At 41.2% G+C, this 21,221-nt stretch overlaps 1 protein-coding gene across 8 annotated transcripts in view; it reads left to right on the forward strand.

Moving 5' to 3' along the window:
* Window positions 1–21,221, forward strand: part of RBKS (ribokinase) — a 114,821-nt gene that overhangs the window by 59,880 nt on the left and 33,720 nt on the right. For 2 of the 8 annotated variants that reach the window (XM_002812168.5, XM_054547692.1), the window contains 2 exons: window positions 3,669–3,760; window positions 8,708–8,896. In XM_002812168.5, the coding sequence (XP_002812214.1) occupies window positions 3,669–3,760; window positions 8,708–8,896 (281 nt within the window). Of the gene's footprint in view, window positions 1–3,668; window positions 3,761–8,707; window positions 8,897–9,483; window positions 9,614–10,190; window positions 10,349–11,348; window positions 11,464–21,221 lie in introns of those variants that run through there. The other 6 variants (XR_008522197.2, XR_008522194.1, XR_008522195.1 and 3 more) reach the window with 6 other exon arrangements.

Raw genomic sequence — 21,221 nt, forward strand, 5'->3', positions numbered from 1 at the left:
GTTTCATTCTTCTGCCTATGGCTAGCCAGGTATTCCAGCATCATTTATTGAATAGGGAGTCTTTTCCCCACTGCTTGTTTTTGTCGCACATGGCCAATCTTGTTTTATCTGTATCCTGCCTCATGGTTCCCTACGCCACACTGCCACCTTGGATTATGTTGAAGCAAAACCCAGATGTTATATCATTTCATTTATAGTATACCTATTTTTTGATGTAAGATACTATTATTTTTTTTTTTTTTTTTTTTTTTTTTGAGACAGAATCTCACTGTGTCACCAGGCTGGAGTGCAGTGGTGTGATCTTGGCTCACCACACCCTCCACCTCCCAGGTTCAAGCAATTGTCCTGCCTCAGCCTCCCAAGTAGCTGGGACTACAGGCACGTGCCACCACACCTGGCTAATTTTTGTATTTTTAGTAGAGACGGGGTTTCACCATGTTGGCCAGGATGGCCTCGATCTCTTGACTTTTTGATCGGCCCCCCTCAGCCTCCCAAAGTGCTGGGATTACAGGCATGAGCCACCGTGCCCGGCCAGATACTATGTGTTTTAAGAGTGATGTCTTTACTGCATACAGCACTTAACCTGTAGTCAAATTTAGTCCCATCAGCTTTTTATAACTAATGGCTCATTAGTTTAGTGAGAAACCTCTCCGACATTTTTTTCTTCTATGTAAGTGTATAAATGTAAATACACATATAGTTATGTGTGCTTGTTATTTGTTCTATTAAAAAGGGAAGGTAGGCCAGGCATGGTGGCTCACACCTGTAATCTTAGCATTTTGGGAGGCCAAGGTGTGAGGATTGCTTGAGCCCAGGAATTCAAGAACAGCCTAGGCAACATGGCAAAACCTCATCTCTACCAAAAAAAAAAAAAAATTGCCCAGGCATGGTGATGGGCACATTAGTCCCAGCTACTTGGGAGGCTGAGGTGGGAGGATCACTTGAGTCTGGGAGGTGGAGGTTGCAGTGAGCCAAGATTGCACCACTATACTCCAGCCTGGGTGACAGAGCCATCTCAAAAAAGGGGGGGTGGGGTGGGTGGGTAGTACAAAACTGCCTTGTTCACTTATAAATAAATTATAGAAATCTTTCTTTGACAAACGGAGATCTACTTTACTCTTTTTAACAGCTGTAGTGATTTATGTCAGACATGTCATAATTCTTTTTTTTTTTTTTTTTTTTGAGACAGAGTTTCACTCTTGTTGCCAAGGCTGGAGTGCAATGATGCGATCTCGGCTCACTGCAGCCTCCGCCTCCCGGGTTCAAGCGATTCTCCTGCCCCAGCCTCTGGAGTAGCTGAGATTACAGGCACGCACCACCATGCCTGGCTAATTTTTGTACTTTTAGTGAAGACAGAGTTTCACCATGTTGGTCAGGCTGGTCTCAAACTCCTGACCTCAGTTGATCCACCCACCTCAGCTTCCCAAATTGCTGGGATTACAGACATGAGCTACCAAGCCCAGCCTATGTCATAATTTTTTAAACCAATCCCCTTTAATAAATGTGTAGGTTTCTTTTTGTGTTTTCTATTGCAAACAGAGCTGTACAAACAACATTGTATATCATCTTTGCATGCTTATGGATTTCTGTAGGATGGGTTTAGAAAAGGAATTACAGGACCATGCATCTTTTGAGGGAAAAAATTGATCTTTTAAGAATGGCTCTACCGTGTTGTTCCACACTTGTAGCTTGCTCTAATCTGTGCTCAAATGCTGATGAATGTAGATTTGTGGATTACACTAGGTGAGCAGTTGTTTCCATTTAATGCTTGAGGAAAACTGGGAACAGTATATTGTTCTGAAAACCTAAAAAGTTTAAGTGAGTGTGTTAGAATACTGGACAGTGAGAGCCTTTATGTATAATTGACATCTCTAAGACCTCTCAGAAGTGAGAGAACCAATGAGAGAGACTGTTGCCAGGCTACAAACTCCAGCAGAAGGCAGAAGAGATGGGTGGACAGGCGGGGGTGTTGGGCTATCTGTAAAGGACAATATAATAACAGTAATAATCCTTTACATTTGTACAGCAGGTTAGATTTTACACTGGGCTTTTACATCCGTGTTCTAATTTAAGCTGCACAATAACTCTATACAAAAATCTGAGCAGCCAAAAATATACCATAGAATTTCTGTGGGTGGACATTCTGGATTCTGAAATAACAAAAATGTGGGAATAGTGTTAGCCTATACTGGATAAGACCCACTGACTGAATCAAAATGCTAGGTAAGACCAAGCAAGGTGCAGAAGTAGACTAGATGTCCTCACCAGGCTGAAGTAGTAGACAGTTTCCATTAGCCATGTGCTGATTAGCATCTCCCCAAGAATGTGGAATGCATTAGTGCCAAGCTTGCTATGTGAGAGCCTCCTGGAGAACTTGTGAACATGCAGATTCCCTGATCTTACCCCCAGAGATTCTGATTCAGTGGGTTTGAGGTCGGTCCTAGAAATTATGCATTTTAACAAGCTTTCCTAGTGATGCTGATATGCAACCAAGTTTGCAAACCACTGTTCTTGAAGTCTCTGAGAACTGCAGCTAGAGATTTTTACACTATGGGTCTATAGTCAAATGAGACTACCTTAACACACAAGTCAGTGGACCTGGGTTGAGAAAAAGAAGACTAACCAATCTAGTACTCAAGTGAATAAGTGCTTTGACAAAGAAGGAGCTTCCTATGAATGTAATTTCTAAAGACTTGAAATATATATATCTACATTTACAAAGTCCCAAACCAAAGGGTGTTTTAAAATATTGTGAATTGGCATTGAGGTATGTGTTGGTGCGGACAGAGTCCTGGCCTAGAGAGGCCACTTTTTTTAGAGTGGACCAAACCTTGAACTTAAAGCCAGAGGACCCTGAGTAGGGGTCCATCTTAATTGTGTCCGAGTGTATGACCTGAGACATAGGACCTCATCTTTCTGAGCCTCACTTTCCTCCCTCTGAAAAATGGCCATGATATTCTCATTTCCCTGTGTCTGCTATTCCCATCTATCCTTCTCTTGTAGCCTCTCCGTCTGAGCTAGCACCAGCCTCTGATTGAATTCCTCCTCCTTTCTCAATCTTTTTTTTAATATTCCCAGATTGCTCACAGAAGCCAAGAATGTAAGCTTTTGTGTAAGTGCATATGTTTGCAGGAGTAATTGTGATATATTTGGGAGGCATACATAGGTGTACAAAATATGCATATGCACGTGAGCTTCCTGCTTAAAATTGTGAACCTTTCATTGTTTATTTTCTATCATCTCTTTTTCTTCCCTGGAAAATGGGTTTATGAACTAGCCTTGAAACCAAGCACTTAAAGTAACCCACAAAAATGTCCACCAGCCTGTTCACATTCACACATGCCCTTTCATGCCACAGCATTTTTACTTTTCTCCAATGTTCTTGTTGCCTTTGCCTTAACTCTGTAATCATGTTGACTGTAATATTGCTCTTTTCCCTGGAAGCTGAAATGTTGTAAAGTACAAAGTAGAGAAAATGGAAATAGGGAATTGGTACCCAGCTGTCGTGGAGATTGAGATTTCAGACTTTTCTCTACATCCGTAACTAAGTGGATATTTAACCAGATGAAGACAAAAACGAACTCGGAGATTTTCCCTACTGAATGTCTGTAAATGCACCGTGTTAAAAATGAAAACTAATAATAACCCCCTTTTCCATTCCTTTGTAGTGAAAACCTTGTTCAATCCAGCCCCTGCCATTGCTGACCTGGATCCCCGGTTCTACACCCTCTCAGATGTGTTCTGCTGCAATGAAAGTGAGGTAAGGGTGAATTGCTTTGCTCATTCTATGAGAAACCAAAAGTTTGTACAAGTGGATAAAGCAAAGGGGCAGAACTAACCACATCAATTTGATGACGTGAATTCTCAGGCATGGTGAAAACGGATTTTTTCAGTTTACTGGGGTGTGGAGAAAAGGAAATTAGTAAATCCTAGGGGGAAAAAGAAGGACTCTCTGAGTCACTTCCATATTCTGGCACTTATCAAACCTCAGTTAATTTTAGTCCTTTCCTTGCCCTCACACTGTTGGTGTTTTGTTTTCTTTTCTAATTATTTCATTCTGAGGACTACATTAAAGTTGCCAGGTTTAGCAAGTAAAAATGCAGGATGCCCAGTTAAATTTAAATTTCAGATAGATAATAAATAACATACCTAACAAATTTATACTGTAAAATTACCTGTCATTTGTCTTAAATTCAAATTTAACTGAGCTTCCTGTATTTTGTCTGCCAACCCTAATTAGTATACAACTCCTGGAGGATCTGCTACATTCTGTAGTGAAGACCCTGTGTCATGATATATCATCTGAACAGACTATCTATCAACTGGTACAATAAGAAAGGATATTGTACCACCCTTTCTTAAATATTGTCAGGAAGAAAATTTCAGTATTTCTCCCATTTTATAAGCCAGACAGCATTAGAACAGAGCTCTCGCCCGTCAGTGGGATGCAGGTATACACACTGGTAAATGCAACATGGAGAGAAAGAAATTAATGAACCATAATAGTTAAATTTCCACTTCTTGTTTTTGAGACAGGAACTCACTGTTTCACCCAGGTTGGAATGCAGCGGTGTCATCATGGCTCACTGCAGCCTCCACCTCCCAGGTTTAAGCAATCCTCCCACCTCAACCTCCCAAGTAGCTGGGACCACCATGCTTGGCTAATTTTTTTATTTTGTGTAGAGATGGGATTTCACCATATTGCCTAGGCTAATCTCGAACTCCTGGGCTAAATCAATCCTCCTGCCTCAACCTCCCAAAGTAGTGGGATTACAAGCATGAGCCATTGTACCCAGCCTAATTTTCCATTTGGTTTAAAGACTGAATGAAGGCTTCTAGGATTTCTTGACCTGCTTTCTTGATAATTTCATCTCTCAAAACATAGAGGAAACAAGAAAGAAGACTGCTACAAAGAAACTAATTTTAACAAACCACAATAAGTTATGCAATATTTTTGAGCAACCACCATGCTAGGAAGAAGGAATTGTGGGAAATAGCGACCATTTCACAATAAGAGGTTAGAGTACCCTCAACTGCCAAACTGGCCTAAATTTTCCTGCTAGATACTTGAAGAGCACTCTATTTATTCCTCAAATGTTCATCACAGCTCAAATTACTTATTCAATTCTTCTGTCTTCTCCATTAAATTACAAGTTCCATGAGGTCAGAGACATCTGTCTTATTCACTGTTGTATCCCTGATGGCTATCCCTGTGTATATAGTTACCTATTGCTGCATAATAAAATACCTCCAAAATGTAGTGGCTTACCACAGCAATAATTATTTATTGTCACTCCCAGTTTTTGCATGTCAGGAATTCACATAGGGGATAGCATCGTTTGACTCTCCTGCATGATGCCCGGGGCTTCAGTTGGAAGACGCAAAAGCTGAGAGCTGGAAGTTTTCTTCACTCACATGCTTGACAGTTGATGCTGGCTTTCAGCTGGGGGCATAATGAGGTTGTTGGCCAGAACACGTAAACATGGCCTCTACGTGTGACTTGGGCTTCCTCATAATATAGTAGCTGGGTTTCAAGATCCAGCTTCCTGAGAGAAGGAGACACTGACAGAAGCCATGTTGGCTTTTATGAGTTGGCTTCGGAAGTAACACGGCATCACTTCTGACTCATTCTATTGATTTAAGCAGGAAGGTCCACCCTAGTACCCCACCCCTTACTAGAAGATTGTCATTGGCACAGTGTAAAACCAGGATGTGTGATATGATATAGGTTAATACAGTTATCTTTGGAAAATAACATCTGCTACACTGTACCTGCACATAGCTGGCACTTAGTAAATGCTTATGAAATAAATAAATGAAAGAACTCTGGTCTTTAAGGAAATTGGTCTCAGAAACTTAATGGAAGGAAGAAAAACATTAGAAGCTTAATGTTCTGGAGCCAGGCGCGGTGGCTCACGCCTGTAATCCCAGCACTTTGGGAGGCCGAGGCGGGCAGATCATGAGGTCAGGAGTTCAAGACCAGCCTGGCCAACATGGTGAAACCCCGTCTCTACTAAAAATACAAAAATTAGCTGGGCATGGTGGCACGTGCCTGTAACCCCAGCTACTCAGGAGGCTGAGGCAGGAGAATTGCTTGAACCAGGACCTGGGAGGTGGAGGTTGCAGTGAGCCAAGATCGCGCCACTGCACTCCAGCCTGGGCTACAGAAAAAAAAAAAAAAAAGCTTAATGTTCTTACAGATGAACTCTAATCACAGCAATAATGTAAATTCATGCTTATGATACTTACTCTGCTCCAAACACAAACTACTGATATGTAAATACTAATGGACACAATGAAAAGATACTTACAAGCTCTAAAACAAGATAAATAACTCCACAGATCAGAAATGGAACAGCCCTCACAGAGCATTCAGCCCTTGATATGCTGGCTGTACCTTAGACCCAGAAACAGGCAGAAGTGGTAGGAAGTTCACTCGCTGTGGGTCATGGACACTAAAAGTGTGCCATTTATAGCGGACTGGAGCCGAGCCCACAGATGGAAACCATACATGCTAGGCTGTGGCTCCCCTGCTAACCGTAAAAGGTGGAGGAACCTGCTACCCCTGCTGCCTGAAGCATATTTAAGGCTCCCAACCTGAGGAGTTAGCAGGACAGAGACACAGCCAAGAAGTAAACCAAGCCAACCACTGACTTAGTGACTGAACTGGCAGTAGCCCCAGAAACAGCAGAGCAAGAACTCCCTATTGCCAATATAATACCTGGTTTTGGTTTAGAGACTCTTGTGTACCTGGGGGAAGCTACTGTAAAACCACTGAGGGCTGGGCACGGTGGCTCACGCCTGTAATCCCAGCACTTTGGGAGGCCAAGGCGGGTGGATCATGAGGTCAGGAGATTGAGACCATCCTGGCCAACATGGTGAAAACCCATCTCTACTAAAAATACAAAAATTAGCCAGGTGTGGTGGCATGCACCTGTAGTCCCAGCTACTCAGGAGGCTGAAGCAGGAGAATCGTGTGAACCTGGGAGGCACAGGTTGCAGTGAGCCGAGATCTCCCCACTGTACTTCAGCCTGGGTGACAGAGTGAGACTCTTGCCTCAAAAAAAAAAAAAAAAAAAAAAAAAAAAAAAACACTGAAAAGCAGGGATCAACCAGGTGGGAGCTGATGTGTGATAGCTTTCCAACTCACAGTAAGTAAAGTGAGCCTGCAAATGAAAAACATAATGCTACAAAATTCACCCAACACAATCAACAACCTACAGATGAATTTGCCCAAGATGAAATTCATATAATAAAATTCAGCCAGGCATGGTGACTCATACCTGTAATCCCAGCACTTTGGGAGGCCAAAGCAGTTGAATCACATGAACCCAGGAGTTTGAGACCAGCCTGCAGAACATAATGAGACTTCATCCTGTCTCTACAGAAATAAAAGATTAGCTGTATGTGGTGGTACATGCCTGGAGTCCCAGTATTTGGGAGGCTGAGGCAAAAGGATTGCTTGAGCTCAAGAGTTTGAGGCTGTAGTGAGCTATGATCATGACACAGCACTCCAGCTGGAGTAATAGAGCAAGATACTATCTCTAAATAAATAAACAATGCAAAAAATACTTTAAATAGTATAATTAAGATTAACATTCATTATGAAAGAAGAAAAAATTTTGTGAAAGGAAAACAGAATCGAAGCAACAACATGTGAATATGAAAAACAACCAATTAGAAGTCTTGAAAACCTAAATAGTCATGGAAATGTTTTTAAATCACTCAGTAGAAAAATAAACATTAGAATGGAATGAAAAAATAGTATATTGAAAGAGAAATTGGGAGAAAAATATGGATCTTGTTGAAAGCCCCCTGATTTTACAGATTGTAATTGATGTGGGGAAGGTCACAGACTGAGTGAGTAGGAGAGGCCTCCTGAATGCCAGGGCATTGCTTTTTCTGCTACCTCTCACTACCTCTCCTAATCTGCATCCATCTTCTCTGGCAAAAACAAACAAAAGAAATGAGTAGTCTGCAAACATGGAAAGCAAAAACTGGAAATTTGAGAAGAGGCGTTATGGCCCAAGAGAGGCTTGGAAGAATTATGTCCTTAGGTGCCAAACTTACAGGTGCAATTTATGCTAAAATTATTGGCAGTGGCCCTTTCCTTTCTCCTTTCCTGCCTCCCCTCCAACCTTCCTTTTTTTTTTTTTTTTTTTTTTTGGTAGACTTCTCTTTGTTGCCCCTAACTCTATGTTAAATTATTATATGTGCAGAAAAGCTGAATGAACACTCTACATTTCACCTAAACATTTGCTAACATTTTGCTGTATTTGCTTTTCCTCTTCCCTGTATGTATTTAGTTTTGTTTTTGTTGAAAAGTAAGTGAAAAAAAAGTATTTTGTTTTTGAGAATAATTTGCAGACAACATGGTACCTCACCCCAAATACTTTGGCATACATCTCCTAAGAGGAACCACAATACCATTATCACACCTAGGAAGATTGTCAGTAATTCCATGCTATCGTCTAATATCCAAGCCACATTCAAATTTCCCCAGTTGTCCCGAGAATGTCTTTCATTGATGGTTTTTGTCGTCACTGTTATTGCTTTATTTATTTTCCTGTACCAGTATCTATTAAGGTTCCCATTGCATTGGTTGTTATAAAAAAGAAGGGAGACATTTTCTAGAAAAAAAAAATCTGGAAGTGGATTCAGGTTACTTATTTTCACCACTGTTTCTGTTGACTTTTGTGTATTCCAGGCTGAGATTTTAACTGGCCTCACGGTGGGCAGCGCTGCAGATGCTGGGGAGGCTGCATTAGTGCTCTTGAAAAGGGGCTGCCAGGTGGTAATCATTACCTTAGGGGCTGAGGGATGTGTGGTGCTGTCACAGACAGAACCTGAACCAAAGCACATTCCCACAGAGAAAGTCAAGGCTGTGGATACCACGGTAAGTTTTAAAATTTAAGAATCATGTTTAGCCTTTGAAAATTGTTACTTAGTAACTAATTACATGCTGTACCTGAATTTTTGGATAATGAAATAAAGGCCTAGTAAGTGATATGGTAAAAGAGAAGAACAACCAGGCAGGGGAACTGTATTTTAATCCCTCTGTAACTCTCTGTGGGACTTTATGCAAGCAACTTGACCTCTCTGAGACGTAGTTTCCTCATTCATAAAATCAGAATAGCAGTAAAATTATACCTGTGTTACCTATATTCATTCATTTATTCAGTCATTCATCAACAAATAGGGATTTGTGGAATACCTATTATGTCCCAGTCATATGATAGTTTCTGGGGATATAGCAATAAATAAGGCAAAGTCTCTGCCCTCCTGGGGCTTAGATTCTAGACAGTGAACAAGTAGCTGTGTCTTACAAGCTTCTCAAGTGAAATGAACAGCAAGGAGCACTGGTTAGCAGAGATCATTCTTTTAACCAACAAATTCTAGCAGCTAACATTTACTGCATGCTTGCTGTGTCTCTTTTGCATACATCTCATTTAATCTTTTTTTTTTCATTTAATCTTTAAACAGTTCTATGAGACAGGTATTATTTCCATTTTACAGAAGAAGAAATTTGTACAGGATCACATTGCTGGTAGGTAACAGAGCTGGAGAATCGAAACTAGGCATATGGACTCCACACAGACATTTTTTGTGTAAGGTACTGTGCTAACGACAAGTGTGCTAAGTGAACAAGCCATGGCTACAGAGTAGGAATGAAAAGGAAACAAGTTAGAAAAAAGACTCATGGTTCCCCTAAAGCTAGGGAAACACAAATTATTTGTTTATAGTTAGAATTCAGAAGAGCTTGCCGGGTGCCACTTCACACCTGTAATCCCAGCACTTTGGGAGGCTGAGGTGGGCGGATCATGAGGTCAAGAGATTGAGAACCTCGTGGCCAACATGGTGAAACCCCATCTCTACTAAAGATACAAAACTTAGCTGGGCATTGTGGTGCACACCTGTAGTCCCAGCTACTTGGGAGGCTGAGGCAGGAAAATCACTTGAACCTGGGAGGCGGAGGTTGCAGTGAGCCAAGATTGCACCACTGCACTCTAGCCTGGCGACAGAGCGAGACTCCATCTCAAAAAAAAAAAAGAAAAACAGAATTCAGGAGAGCTGACTAGAAAAGTAAGTAAACTAGACTTGAGGAAGAATAAACATTTTAGGGTTTTTATTTAGAAGAAACTAATAGATAATTATTCATAAAATATGTTTTGGTTTGTTTTTGTACTTAGAAGCGACTTTAAAATGTGGGTCATTATGAAAAAAGAAGGCTGAGGGGATCTGATGAAGTTTTGGATGTGACTATACTTTGAAAAATATTCAAGTGCAAGAAATGGTTATGTGACATGAAATTAACATCCTGGTTGCCTTTCAAAATGTGCTTTACCAGGTATTTGATAAAGTGTGCTTGGTGTTGCTATTCTCTTCGTATTTAGTCATTTCTGAAACTATTAGTTTATTTTCTGTTTTGTCAAGGACAAGAACCTGAATTTGAGGGGATCCTTAGTTCTGAAATCGATCCTCCATTAGACTAACACTACTTTAAGTCCTGACCTAAAGTGAAAAGACTCTATGCATCTCCTGCTAAGAGTGAAATGAGGGTTCCTCAAAGACCTACATGGATGCACAGAAGTGGCTTAGCCCCTATTCTCAGTGTCCATGTTAGTTACTACCCCTTTGGGTTGTAAGCACCAGAAGCACAACTCAGGCTTATGCAGGAAAAAGGATTTATTTGGTGCATATAATTGCAAAGTGTAAAGATATGGCAGAATGCAGAGGCTGAACGGTGTCATCCAGGCAAGTCAGGTCACTTGCTCACTGGCTCCCTCCCTGTCAGCTCTGCCTTCCTCATAGTGGGCTATGAGCTCAGGTGGGTCCACTCCCTGCCCACACTGTGCCTCATGTCATGTCCCTGTCCCTGGTTTCAGATACAAATCACTCTTATCAGAGGATAGGGAAGTGGATGCTGACAAGAAAACAGTAGAATGTCCAGTGTGTTTTAATATATGTAGAGATTTTTCATTTTCTTGCAGAATTTGAAGATGAACTATTAATTGGTACATGGGAAACTGAGGAAAATGTTTAAGTAAAGCAAATTTTCCCTTCTAGGTCAAATAGAACCTAAGGGTAAAAAGTATGATTAAGTGAATATAATCTTTGTACATGACATGGCTATAAATGCTATAAATGCATAGTCATAACAATGTAAATGCTAATTCTAGATTTAACCAGAAATGGAGATTAGAATAATATTGTGAAGATGGGAGGATAAAGTGAGTGTGCATTTGCACATGGGGGGACATAAGAAAACTAAATGCTCATCTTCCAAAATTGGAACTCAAGAGATAATATCTAAAATTGACTTTTTTTTTTTTTTTTTTTTGAGACAGGTTCTCACTCTGTTGCCTAGGCCGGAGTGCAGTGGCTCCATCTTGGCTCACTGCAACCTCTGCCTCCCAGGGTCAGGTGAGCCTCCTGCCTCAGTCTCCCAAGTGTCTGGGACTACAGGTACACGCCACCATGCCTGGCTAATTTTTATATTTTTAGTAGAGATAGGGTTTGGCCACATTGCCCAAGATGGTCTCAAACTTCTAGGCTCAAGCAGTCCACCCACCTCAGCCTCCTAGAGTCCTGGGATTATAGGCAATGAGCCACCATGCCCAATCCTAAAACTGGTTTTCTAAAAGCAGTATAAGTGTACTGCCAGAAACATCAGATAATTACCAGAAGAAACCACTAAAAGAATTTGAAGTATTTGCCTCATGAAAATGGGAATGGAGAGGGACTGGGCATTTATACTTAAACCTTACATGTGTCCACAAAAACTTGTATGTGAATGTTCATAGCAGCATTATTCATAATAGCCAAAAATTGGAAAGAACCCAATGTTTATCTGCAGATGATGGATAAACAAATTGTGGTATATCCATACAATGGAATATTATTCAGCCATTAAAAAGAATACTGATACATACAACAACATGGATGAACCTCCAAAGCATTATGCTAAGTGAAAGAAGCCAGACACAAAGTGTTACATACTATATGATTCCATTTAAATGAAATATTCAGAATAGATCAATCCATAGATACAGAGCATAGATGGGTGGTTGCCAGGGACTAGGGGGAGGAGGAATGGGGAGAAACTGCCTAATAGGTAAGGAGTTTTACTTTAGAGTAATGGAAATGTTTTGAAACTAGATAAGAGGTTGGTGATTGTACAACATTGTGACAATACTAAATGCACTGAGTTATTTATGTTAAAATAGGTGAATTATTAAATAATTCTTTTTTAAAAGGAATGAAGTACTGATTCATGCTATGACATGGATGCACCTTGAAAACATACTACTGAGTAAAATAAGCCAGGCATAAGAGGTCATATATTATGATTTTATTTCTATGAAATATCCAGAATAGGTATTATAAATCCATAGAGACAGGAAGTCAACTGATGGTTGCTGAAAGGGGATGGAGAGTGACTACTAATGAGTATGGAATTCCTCTTTGGGGTGATGAAAATGTTCTGGAATCAGTGCTAATGGTCGGACAAGCTTGTGGGTAATACTAAAGATCACTAAAGCATACCCCTTTAAAGAGTGAATTTTATGATACATGAATTATATTTCAATCAACAACAAAAAAGCTCTGCCTAAGCCATTCATTCATGAATGGATATTCGCGATAAAGACTCTCCACTGAATTGCCCTGCTGAATATACGTGAATGGACTCTCAGCATCCCCCAGGTAGAGCAGCAGTGACACTGACAGGAACCAGGGTAGTAATTTTCTGGGTCTAGAATCTTCCTCATCTTTTTTATGCTGTCTTCAGCCTCTCATCCAGCACTTTCATTATTAAAATTCTTACCTGTTCTGCACACAGCTGTGCAGCCTCTTTGTAAATCTGATAAAGAGAAGATAATTCACGTGGCGGGTGAGGAGCTCCCAGGGAGGCATTTTCTTCTGAACAAATGGGCTCCTTCACTTTTCTGTCAGGAGGGTATTGCTTGCTCTCAGTCGGTTTGTAACCTTCTTGCTTTTCTCTTCCTCCTAATCCCTTATTAAAAAGTCAGGGATGACATGGATGGTGGAAACATCTTTAGTTGGCATGTTGTCCACTCGAGGCAGACAGCCTGCCTAGAAGAAGCCATTTCCCGTTCTACGTCAGTGCTTCTGCAGACTGCTATATTCAGTTTTGCCTCACTGTTAATAGTTGAATATATCACTTCTATTTTTACATCTGTTTTTCCCGTTGTACTAGAGTGAGATGGTGGCAGTAGCTGCAGATGTCCTCAGCTTAGTTTGGAAGACATGACAGATGTGTCTCTTCTCCCATTTCTATATGTTATCTGAATCTCAGCCTCCAAATGACAGAGCATGCATGTCCGCCCTCTGTTCTTCCAACCTGAATGTTAGGGGGTTTGCCTGCTTGCATTTAGGATTGCACTGAGTAAGCACTCCGTAGTCAGAGACACACACCTAAGCATGGTATATTTTAGGATTATTGTGCTACTGTGATATATTATAACATTAGTTATCCCTGGCTTATAAGCACTGAAATTCTTAACATATAAATTGCTTTTCTTTATGTAAATGGTTAAGTCCTGGAATCTACAATAACACTCTCAAGAATTTAGTCCATAGGCTACATCTGTCTTCTCAAGAATCACTCACTCTGTAATAATGCATGGGTATGTAAGTAAGCTGAGAACAAACAAAAGCCAGGGGCACAGGGAATTTATCTTTCCTATTCTTTATTCTCCTTTCTTTCTATCCTTCACATTTGAGTCCTATAGCGTTCAGAGTTGCTGATGAGGCGCTAGGCAGCCGCAGCCAGCTGCATGGGTGTCCCATAACTACTCAGGGCTTGAGAGTTAACTCCAAATTAGGATTGCACCAGTAAGAAGTAGAGATAATTTCTGTTAAAGTTTGCACGGAAGCACTCTCTTAGGATGAGGTGATTGCTGGGGCTGGCAGGTTACTCGCAGGTTTCCCAGGTGGCCTCTTGTATTCCCCTCATCCTGGGGTCTGGCCCGCAGCCATCCCGGCTGTCTCAAGGATGGGGTTAATGGACCCACCTTTTAGGCCCCATCCAGACTGACAGTTCAATCTTTGAAAACCTAGCATCTGAGGGGCCATCATTCCCAACTTGGTGTGACCTTTCCTCCACACTACATTCTCCTCTCCCCACCCTTGTCACTGCCACCAGTGGAAAGTCAAACTAATATTGCAAAATGTACTCAGAACTAATGAATTGAGGTGATCTCAAGAGGTGTTTCTCAACCCAGGCAACCTGAGGCCCTGTTCCCTGCTTAGCCATAGTCCTGCTGGGAAGACTGAATACTCAGCAGTTCTTGCATGGGTACTGCCAGTACTAGTCTCCGTGACTTTCCTTGAACTGTGTTTCCCCAGCAGACTATTCTTCTTCTCATCTCCTTCTTTCTGATCAACATATACTTTCTTTGTATGTGGTAATTAGTTGAGTTTCTGAGGGGATTTATGGCTCAGAAGCCATTTTGTCCTTGAATAGAGCCTTTGCACATTTCTGTCCAGAAGCTTCTGTTATAGCCAAGATGTTTCGGTGTCCCTTACTGTTGACTGGCAACACTTGAGAAAGGGCTGGGTGGGTAAAATAATATGGTTTAAAAAATGGTCAAATCTTGGGTGCTGAAGAGGTAAAGTAATAAGGCTAATTTTGAACTGCACTGTCACTTTTTTTATCCAAGAAGTGACTGTTGTTTCCTTCAAACCCTGACTTTAGGAGACTTACTCTATTGACACAGCTACTACTCAAAGTGCCTTTGGAAATCCTCTGTTAGAATTGCCTTGAGAGCTTTCATTATCACCTTTATTCCACTAATCACTTTATTGGGGCTTTTCTTACTTGTGAAATTAATACATACTTTAGTGTTCAAGGAGGGAAGGAGACCAGCAACACAGAAAGGTATAAAGAAGAAAGTCAAGTATCCATGACCCATCCACTTAAAAGTAATTGTTAACCTTTTGGTGTAAATCCTTCCAGATTTTTTTCTATGCATAGTCATACACTTTTGAATATCTACTTACAGCTAATTTGAATATTTGCAATATTATAGGATTAATATGTGTAATTGCACATATTACAACAAAAAATAGTGTAATTACAACTTAAAAAATCAAGTATTTCCCTAGAATAATATAAATAGGCAAGTCACTGAATAAGAAATATGAAAAAAATAAAGAAATGAGACAATGCTTAACCTCATTAGAAGTCAGGAATATACACATTAAAATAACAGTGAGGTCCTCTTTATTGCCCATAAGTTTGGCCAAAATTAAAATTTGAGAATGTTTAAGTCCAAATAGGTCACAAAACAAATATTATACAATCATGTAATTCTGGTGGGAATGTAAATTTGTACAGTGTTTCCAGAGGGGAAATTTGACAGTACTAATCCTTTTTTTTTTTTTTTTTTTTTTGAGACGGAGTTTTGCTCTGGTTGCCCAGGCTGGAGTACAGTGGTGCAATCTCAGCTCACCACAACCTCTGCCTCCCCGGTTCAAGCGATTCGCCTGCCTCAGCCTCCCAAGTAGCTGGGATTACAGGCATGCGCCACCACTCCCAGCTAATTTTTTGTATTTAATAGAGACAGGGTTTCACCATGTTGGTCAGGCTGGTCTTGAACTCCTGACCTCAGATGATCCACCCGCCTTGGCCTCCCAAAGTGCTGGAATTATAGGCGTGAGCCATCATGCCCAGCTGACAGTACTAATCTTTAAAATATACTTTCCCTTTGAAAATAGCAAATCTTGGCTGAGCATGCTGGCTCACACCTGTAATCCAAGCACTTTGGGAGGCCGAGGCAGGAGGATTGCTTGAGGCCCAGAGTTCAAGACCAGCCTGGGCAACATAGCAAGACCCTGCCTCAAGAAAAAGAAAGACAGACAGACAGACAGACAGAAAGAGGAAGGAAGGAAGGAAGGGAGAGAAAGAAAGAGAGAAAGAAAATAGTAAATCTCTTTCTAAGAGTCTATCCTACAAAAATGCTCACATACACAAATATTTGTACAAGAATGTTTAATTCAACTTTGTTTGCAATAACCAAAAATTGAGAAGGGGTGTCTTCCTAATCATCAATAGGAGAAGGGCAAATATTAATAATAATGTAGTGCCATTTACTTGAAAGTAACTCTCTAGCTATCTCTAAGTAAATGCATATTTTTAAATCTGGAAAATACCTCACCAGCTGTTATGATCATTATTCATAGGAAGGGGTATAGGCTGGGGAGAAGATGTTATAAAGGGGGTCTTCTGTCTACTCCATACTCTACTGAATTGAGTTTTTCCATAAGCCTGTATTTTTCATGTATTACTTTGTAATTTGAAATAAATATGACTTTGGGACATGGCTGAAAGCTATTTGGAGCCACATCTAGCAAATAAGATTGGTGATATCATTTCTCTGAGGGTGTACTGGGCATTATCCTCACAAAGAACCTCTCAAGCAGTTCATAATCTTCATATAACTGGGCCGAGGAGCCCCTTGACGTAGGATAACCTCTGAATAGATAGACTCCTGGTGCCAAAAACGTAGATCTCCATTACCTTCCTATTGAGGGCACTTGAGGCTCCTTCAGTCTGGTTAGTTTATTATATACTTTGACAGGTTTTTTTCCTTAATCTTTTTAAAGAAGCCATTCCTCAGAAAACATGTTATTTTATACACTTCTTCTTGGAAATACCAGAATAAATGTCAAAGCATCACTGTTTCTGTTCGTCATTCAAATGTACAGCAGATCTTCAGACAAATTTTCCTCATGTTCAGGTTTTCTGAATGAATGAATCTGCTTATAGATTTCCATTTAACTCTTCAACCTTCAGTTTCACAATTAATTATAGCTTGAGTGATCTTAACTCTGGCTTTTGCCACATTGCTTGGTCTTCAGTTGATGGATTATCTGGAGTTGTAAAAGGGACCAGCCAATAGGTGACGCCTCATGTTTAGGTATTTGGTAGTTCACGTACTTCATCTCCCGTTTGAAACAGTCCTGGATGGAATGGCCCATGAGAGATGGAGGAACATGTAACACCATGCTGTGGACTGAATTGTGTTCCCACCAAAATTCATACGTTGAAGCCTTAACCCCCAATGTGACTGTATTTGGAGATAGGAAAAGAAAGTAATTATGGTTAAATGAGGTCATAAGGGTAGGGTCCTGGTTCGATGGGATTAGTGTCCTTACAAGGGAAGACACCAGAGAGCTCGCTCTCTCGCTCTCTCCCTTTTTCTCTCTCTCTCTGCTTGCACACAAAGAGTCATGTGAGCACACAGCAAGATGGTGGCCACCTACAGGCCAAGAGAAGAGGCCTCAGAATGAAACCTACTTTGCCAGTACCTTGATCTTGGACTTCCCAGCCTCCAGAACTGTGAGAAATAAATTTCTATTATTTAAGCTATTCAGTCCATGGTATTTTGTTATAGCAGCCCTAGCAGCCTAATACACACAAGGAATCAAGTGAATGTGCTTCAGAAGTGACCTGAAGTGAATGCTAGAAAATTGGCTGTTCTGTAAGGAGAAAGTAATCCAAAGCAAACTAAGAGGACTGGCCTAAATCATCTTTTTGGTGAAATATCTCAAGGGTTTTTGCATCTGGTTTAGCTGTAGTCATCAGTCCCAGTGGCTAAGAGCAGATGATGGCCTGAGTTCTAACCCTGATTTAGCCATTAACTAGCGGTGCTGCTTTGGGCAAATGATGTCTTATGTTTGGGGCTCAGGTTGTATATCCAAGCATGATGTGTCTGGTGTCGCTGATCTCTGAGGTACCTCTGACCTCTGAAATTTCCTTGGTTCATTAGCCTCTGAAATTAGATTCTTTGGGGGCATGAGGATTCTTTAGGCTATAATAAAAGCTGGGCACCACTCTGTGCCAGGCATCATGCTGGACTCTATGCATTACTTCACATTCTCAGAACAACCTGCAAGATGGGTTTTTGACTGTTTGAGGGAGGAGGCAACTATGGTTCTCAAAGGTTACATGACCTGCCCAGGGGCCTACAGCTGGTAAGTTGGCAGAGCCAGGATTGATTTTAAGTTGGTCGGTCTGCCTATCTGTCTGTCTGTCTGTCTCCAACACCCATGTACTTACTACCTCACTCACCACCCTGCCTCTTGATTTGGTGACGGTCTGCCTAGCCTTCACTCTCTCTTATTTGACATTCCAGCACTGACTTTCCTTGTCACTTGTCATGATACAGGCTCCTTTTCTGTAGATCTTCAGAAGCGGCCAGATCTTGAAAAGGCCTTGCTTACTTTGTACAGTACACTGCAGCCTCATTTAAATGAAATAATCCATGTATACCCTGAGAACAGTGCCTGGCACATGTAAGCCCTTAGTATGTGTTAGTTCTCACTAGTACATCCCTATATATCTGATTGTTCACTTTACCACTTTATGGATCATTTGGGTACCAGGTAGTGTAGACCAGGAGCTTGTATCACCCACCATTAAGCAGAATGGATATTCTCTTGGCTCTGTATATTAGTACAATGTACCATGATGCAACTCCAGCTTCTTCCTACCATGGTAAGGAGCAGGACCATGTGGTGATATAGTTTGGCTCTGTGTCCCCACCCAAATCTCATCTTGAATTGTAATCCCTAGGTGTTGAGGGAGGGACCTGGTGGGAAGTGATTGGATTATGGGGGCACTTTCCCCATGCTATTCTTGTGATAGTGAGTTCTCACAAGATCTGATGATTTTATAAGGGGCTCTTCTCCCTTCCCTTCACATACTCCATCTCACCTGCCGCCATGGAAGATGTGCCTACTTGTTACTTGTCATGATATAGGCATCTATAGTTGCTCCTTTTCTGTAGACCTTCAGAAGCTGCCAGATCTTGAAAAGGCCTTGCTTACTTTGCACAGTATACTACAGCCTCATTTAAATGAAATAATCCATGTATACCCTGAGAACAGTGCTTCCTTCCACCATGATTGTAAGTTTCCTGAGGCCTCCCCAGCCATGTGGAACTGTGAGTCAGTTAAACCTCCTTTCTTTATAAATTACCCAGTCTTGGGTATTTCTTTATAGCAGTGTGAAAATGGACTAATACACATGGACAGTGATGTTGCAGGATCATGCCCATTCCAGACAGCAAAGGTTCTGGAACAACTCTTGTTCATTCATTCTCATCATTGAATGATCAAACCTGGAGGAGAGGTGCACCACTCTCAGAGACTATAACCAAATCATTTTTTCATTATATTTCTTTAAGTAAGAGCTAAACTATAAACTGCTAAACTATAAAGTTAGTGAAAATGTGATTCTTCTTTTTTAACATTCACAAACTAGCTTTTTAGTTGAGGCAAACTCCTGCCCATCCTTAAGGTCCATCTCAGAGAGTTCTCTTGGGGCAACCCCCCTGCTTAATACAATGCTTGGTATATAATAACAGGCCCTCTGCAAATAATAAAAGAGTTCTGGTTCCTTCTGGGAAAGTAACTAGTTTGAGTGTTGAGTCACTTACCCTCCCTGAGCCTTAGTTTTCTCAGGGGACTAGGGGATCAACTGGATTTCTTACATTCCTTAAGTTCTACATTTAAGATGCCCAGGGAAACAATAAATCTTAGATATAAATGCTTCCTGTAAATGATTTGAAAACAGAATAATTACCCAGTTTTCCATTTCCTTAGGCCGGGTGTGGTGACTCACACCTGTAATCCCAGCACTTTGGGAGGCCGAGGCAGGTGGATCACGAGGTCAGGAGATCGAAACCATCCTGGCTAACATGGTGAAACTCCATCTCTACTAAAAATACAAAAAATTAGCTGGGCATGGTGGTGGGTGCCTGTAGTCCCAGCTACTCGTGAGGCTGAGGCAGGAAAATGGCTGAACTCGGGAGGCGGAGCTTTCAGTGAGCCAAAATCACGCCACTGCACTCCAGCCTGGGCGACAGAGCGAGACTCCTTCCCAAAAAAAAAAAAAAAAAAAAAAAAAAAAAAAAATCCTTAGATTGTTTTACCTACAGTCATACAAAGACCAGGCCAAAAAAACTAAGTTACAGAGAGTGCACGACATCTCTGAAATCAGCATCATAGAATAAAGAAAACCCAAATGAGGTTCCAAAACAGCCCTCTTAAGCTTAGAAATGATATTAGTAAAACTCTGCAGACTCTGGTGACTAGAAAAAAATGAAGAAGACAAAAAGAAGTTCACTGACTGTAAGGAAAGGACAGAGAACAAGGTAATTGCAGAAGAGATGGATAGACAAGGCACAAGACATCTGTCATGCCCAGGGGGCAATATTAGCCCTATTACATTACTTCCACATCAACAGATCACCTCATTTATTAGCTAATCAGGCAGAATTCAATATTTTAAATTATCTTTCTTAATCCTGCATGTGATCAGTTGAATACCCAGGGCTCTAGAAATCTAATTGTAACTGCTTACCAGAAATGTCATCTTCACTTTGAGGAATTGAACCAGAGCCAAATCTAAGGCTGTTTTCTCCCATTTTCCCAAGGTACTGTCCCACAGTCAGACCTGGACATGTGTGTACATGTGACTACCGCCCGACCACTTAGGGGCTCCCTGAGGGAATCTGGGCCCCTGGCCCTGCTTCAGAACTCAAATACGGCCAGGGACTGAAAGAGGAATATGGTAGTAGAGAAGCGGGGTATGGAAGTGGATGTAGAGTACAGAAAAGGAACCATTGTTTCAGCCTTGGAAAAAGTCAAGAGAGAAAGAACTAAATCTAGATTTAGAATATTCTGTGGACCTAGACATGAAATAGTCCCTCTGCCCCATGAGAGGGCATTGTATAAGGTTATGGGAGCTTGCTTACCCATCTACGATTAGGATTTTGCTTCCTCTTAGCTTCCTACATCTAAGCCCCACCTGTCCACCCTCCTTAAGCTTCTAAGACATTGGTGTGATAATATGGCAGTGAACCTGTGGTCTACTCCTCGCCCATCTTCCTAGGATGTTGTAATGTTCTCAGGAGCAAATCTGCCAAGACAACACAATAGATTTTCTAAGTGGTTTCCATTGAGTGACAACGTTTCTAGGGTAGACCTGAAATTATGAGGAGGTGAAAAAAAACCACCTAGAGCCAGGCGCGATGGTGCATGCCTGTAATCCCAGCACTTTGGGAGGCAGATGTGGGCAGATTGAGCTCAGGAGTACAAGAACAGTCTGGACAACATGGCGAAATCCCATTTCGACAAAAAAAGTTAGCCAGCATGGTGGCACACGTCTGTAGTCCCCACTACTTGGGAGG

This window comes from Pongo abelii, chromosome 12 (genome assembly GCF_028885655.2).
Source record: "Pongo abelii isolate AG06213 chromosome 12, NHGRI_mPonAbe1-v2.0_pri, whole genome shotgun sequence".
Lineage (NCBI taxonomy): Eukaryota > Metazoa > Chordata > Mammalia > Primates > Hominidae > Pongo > Pongo abelii.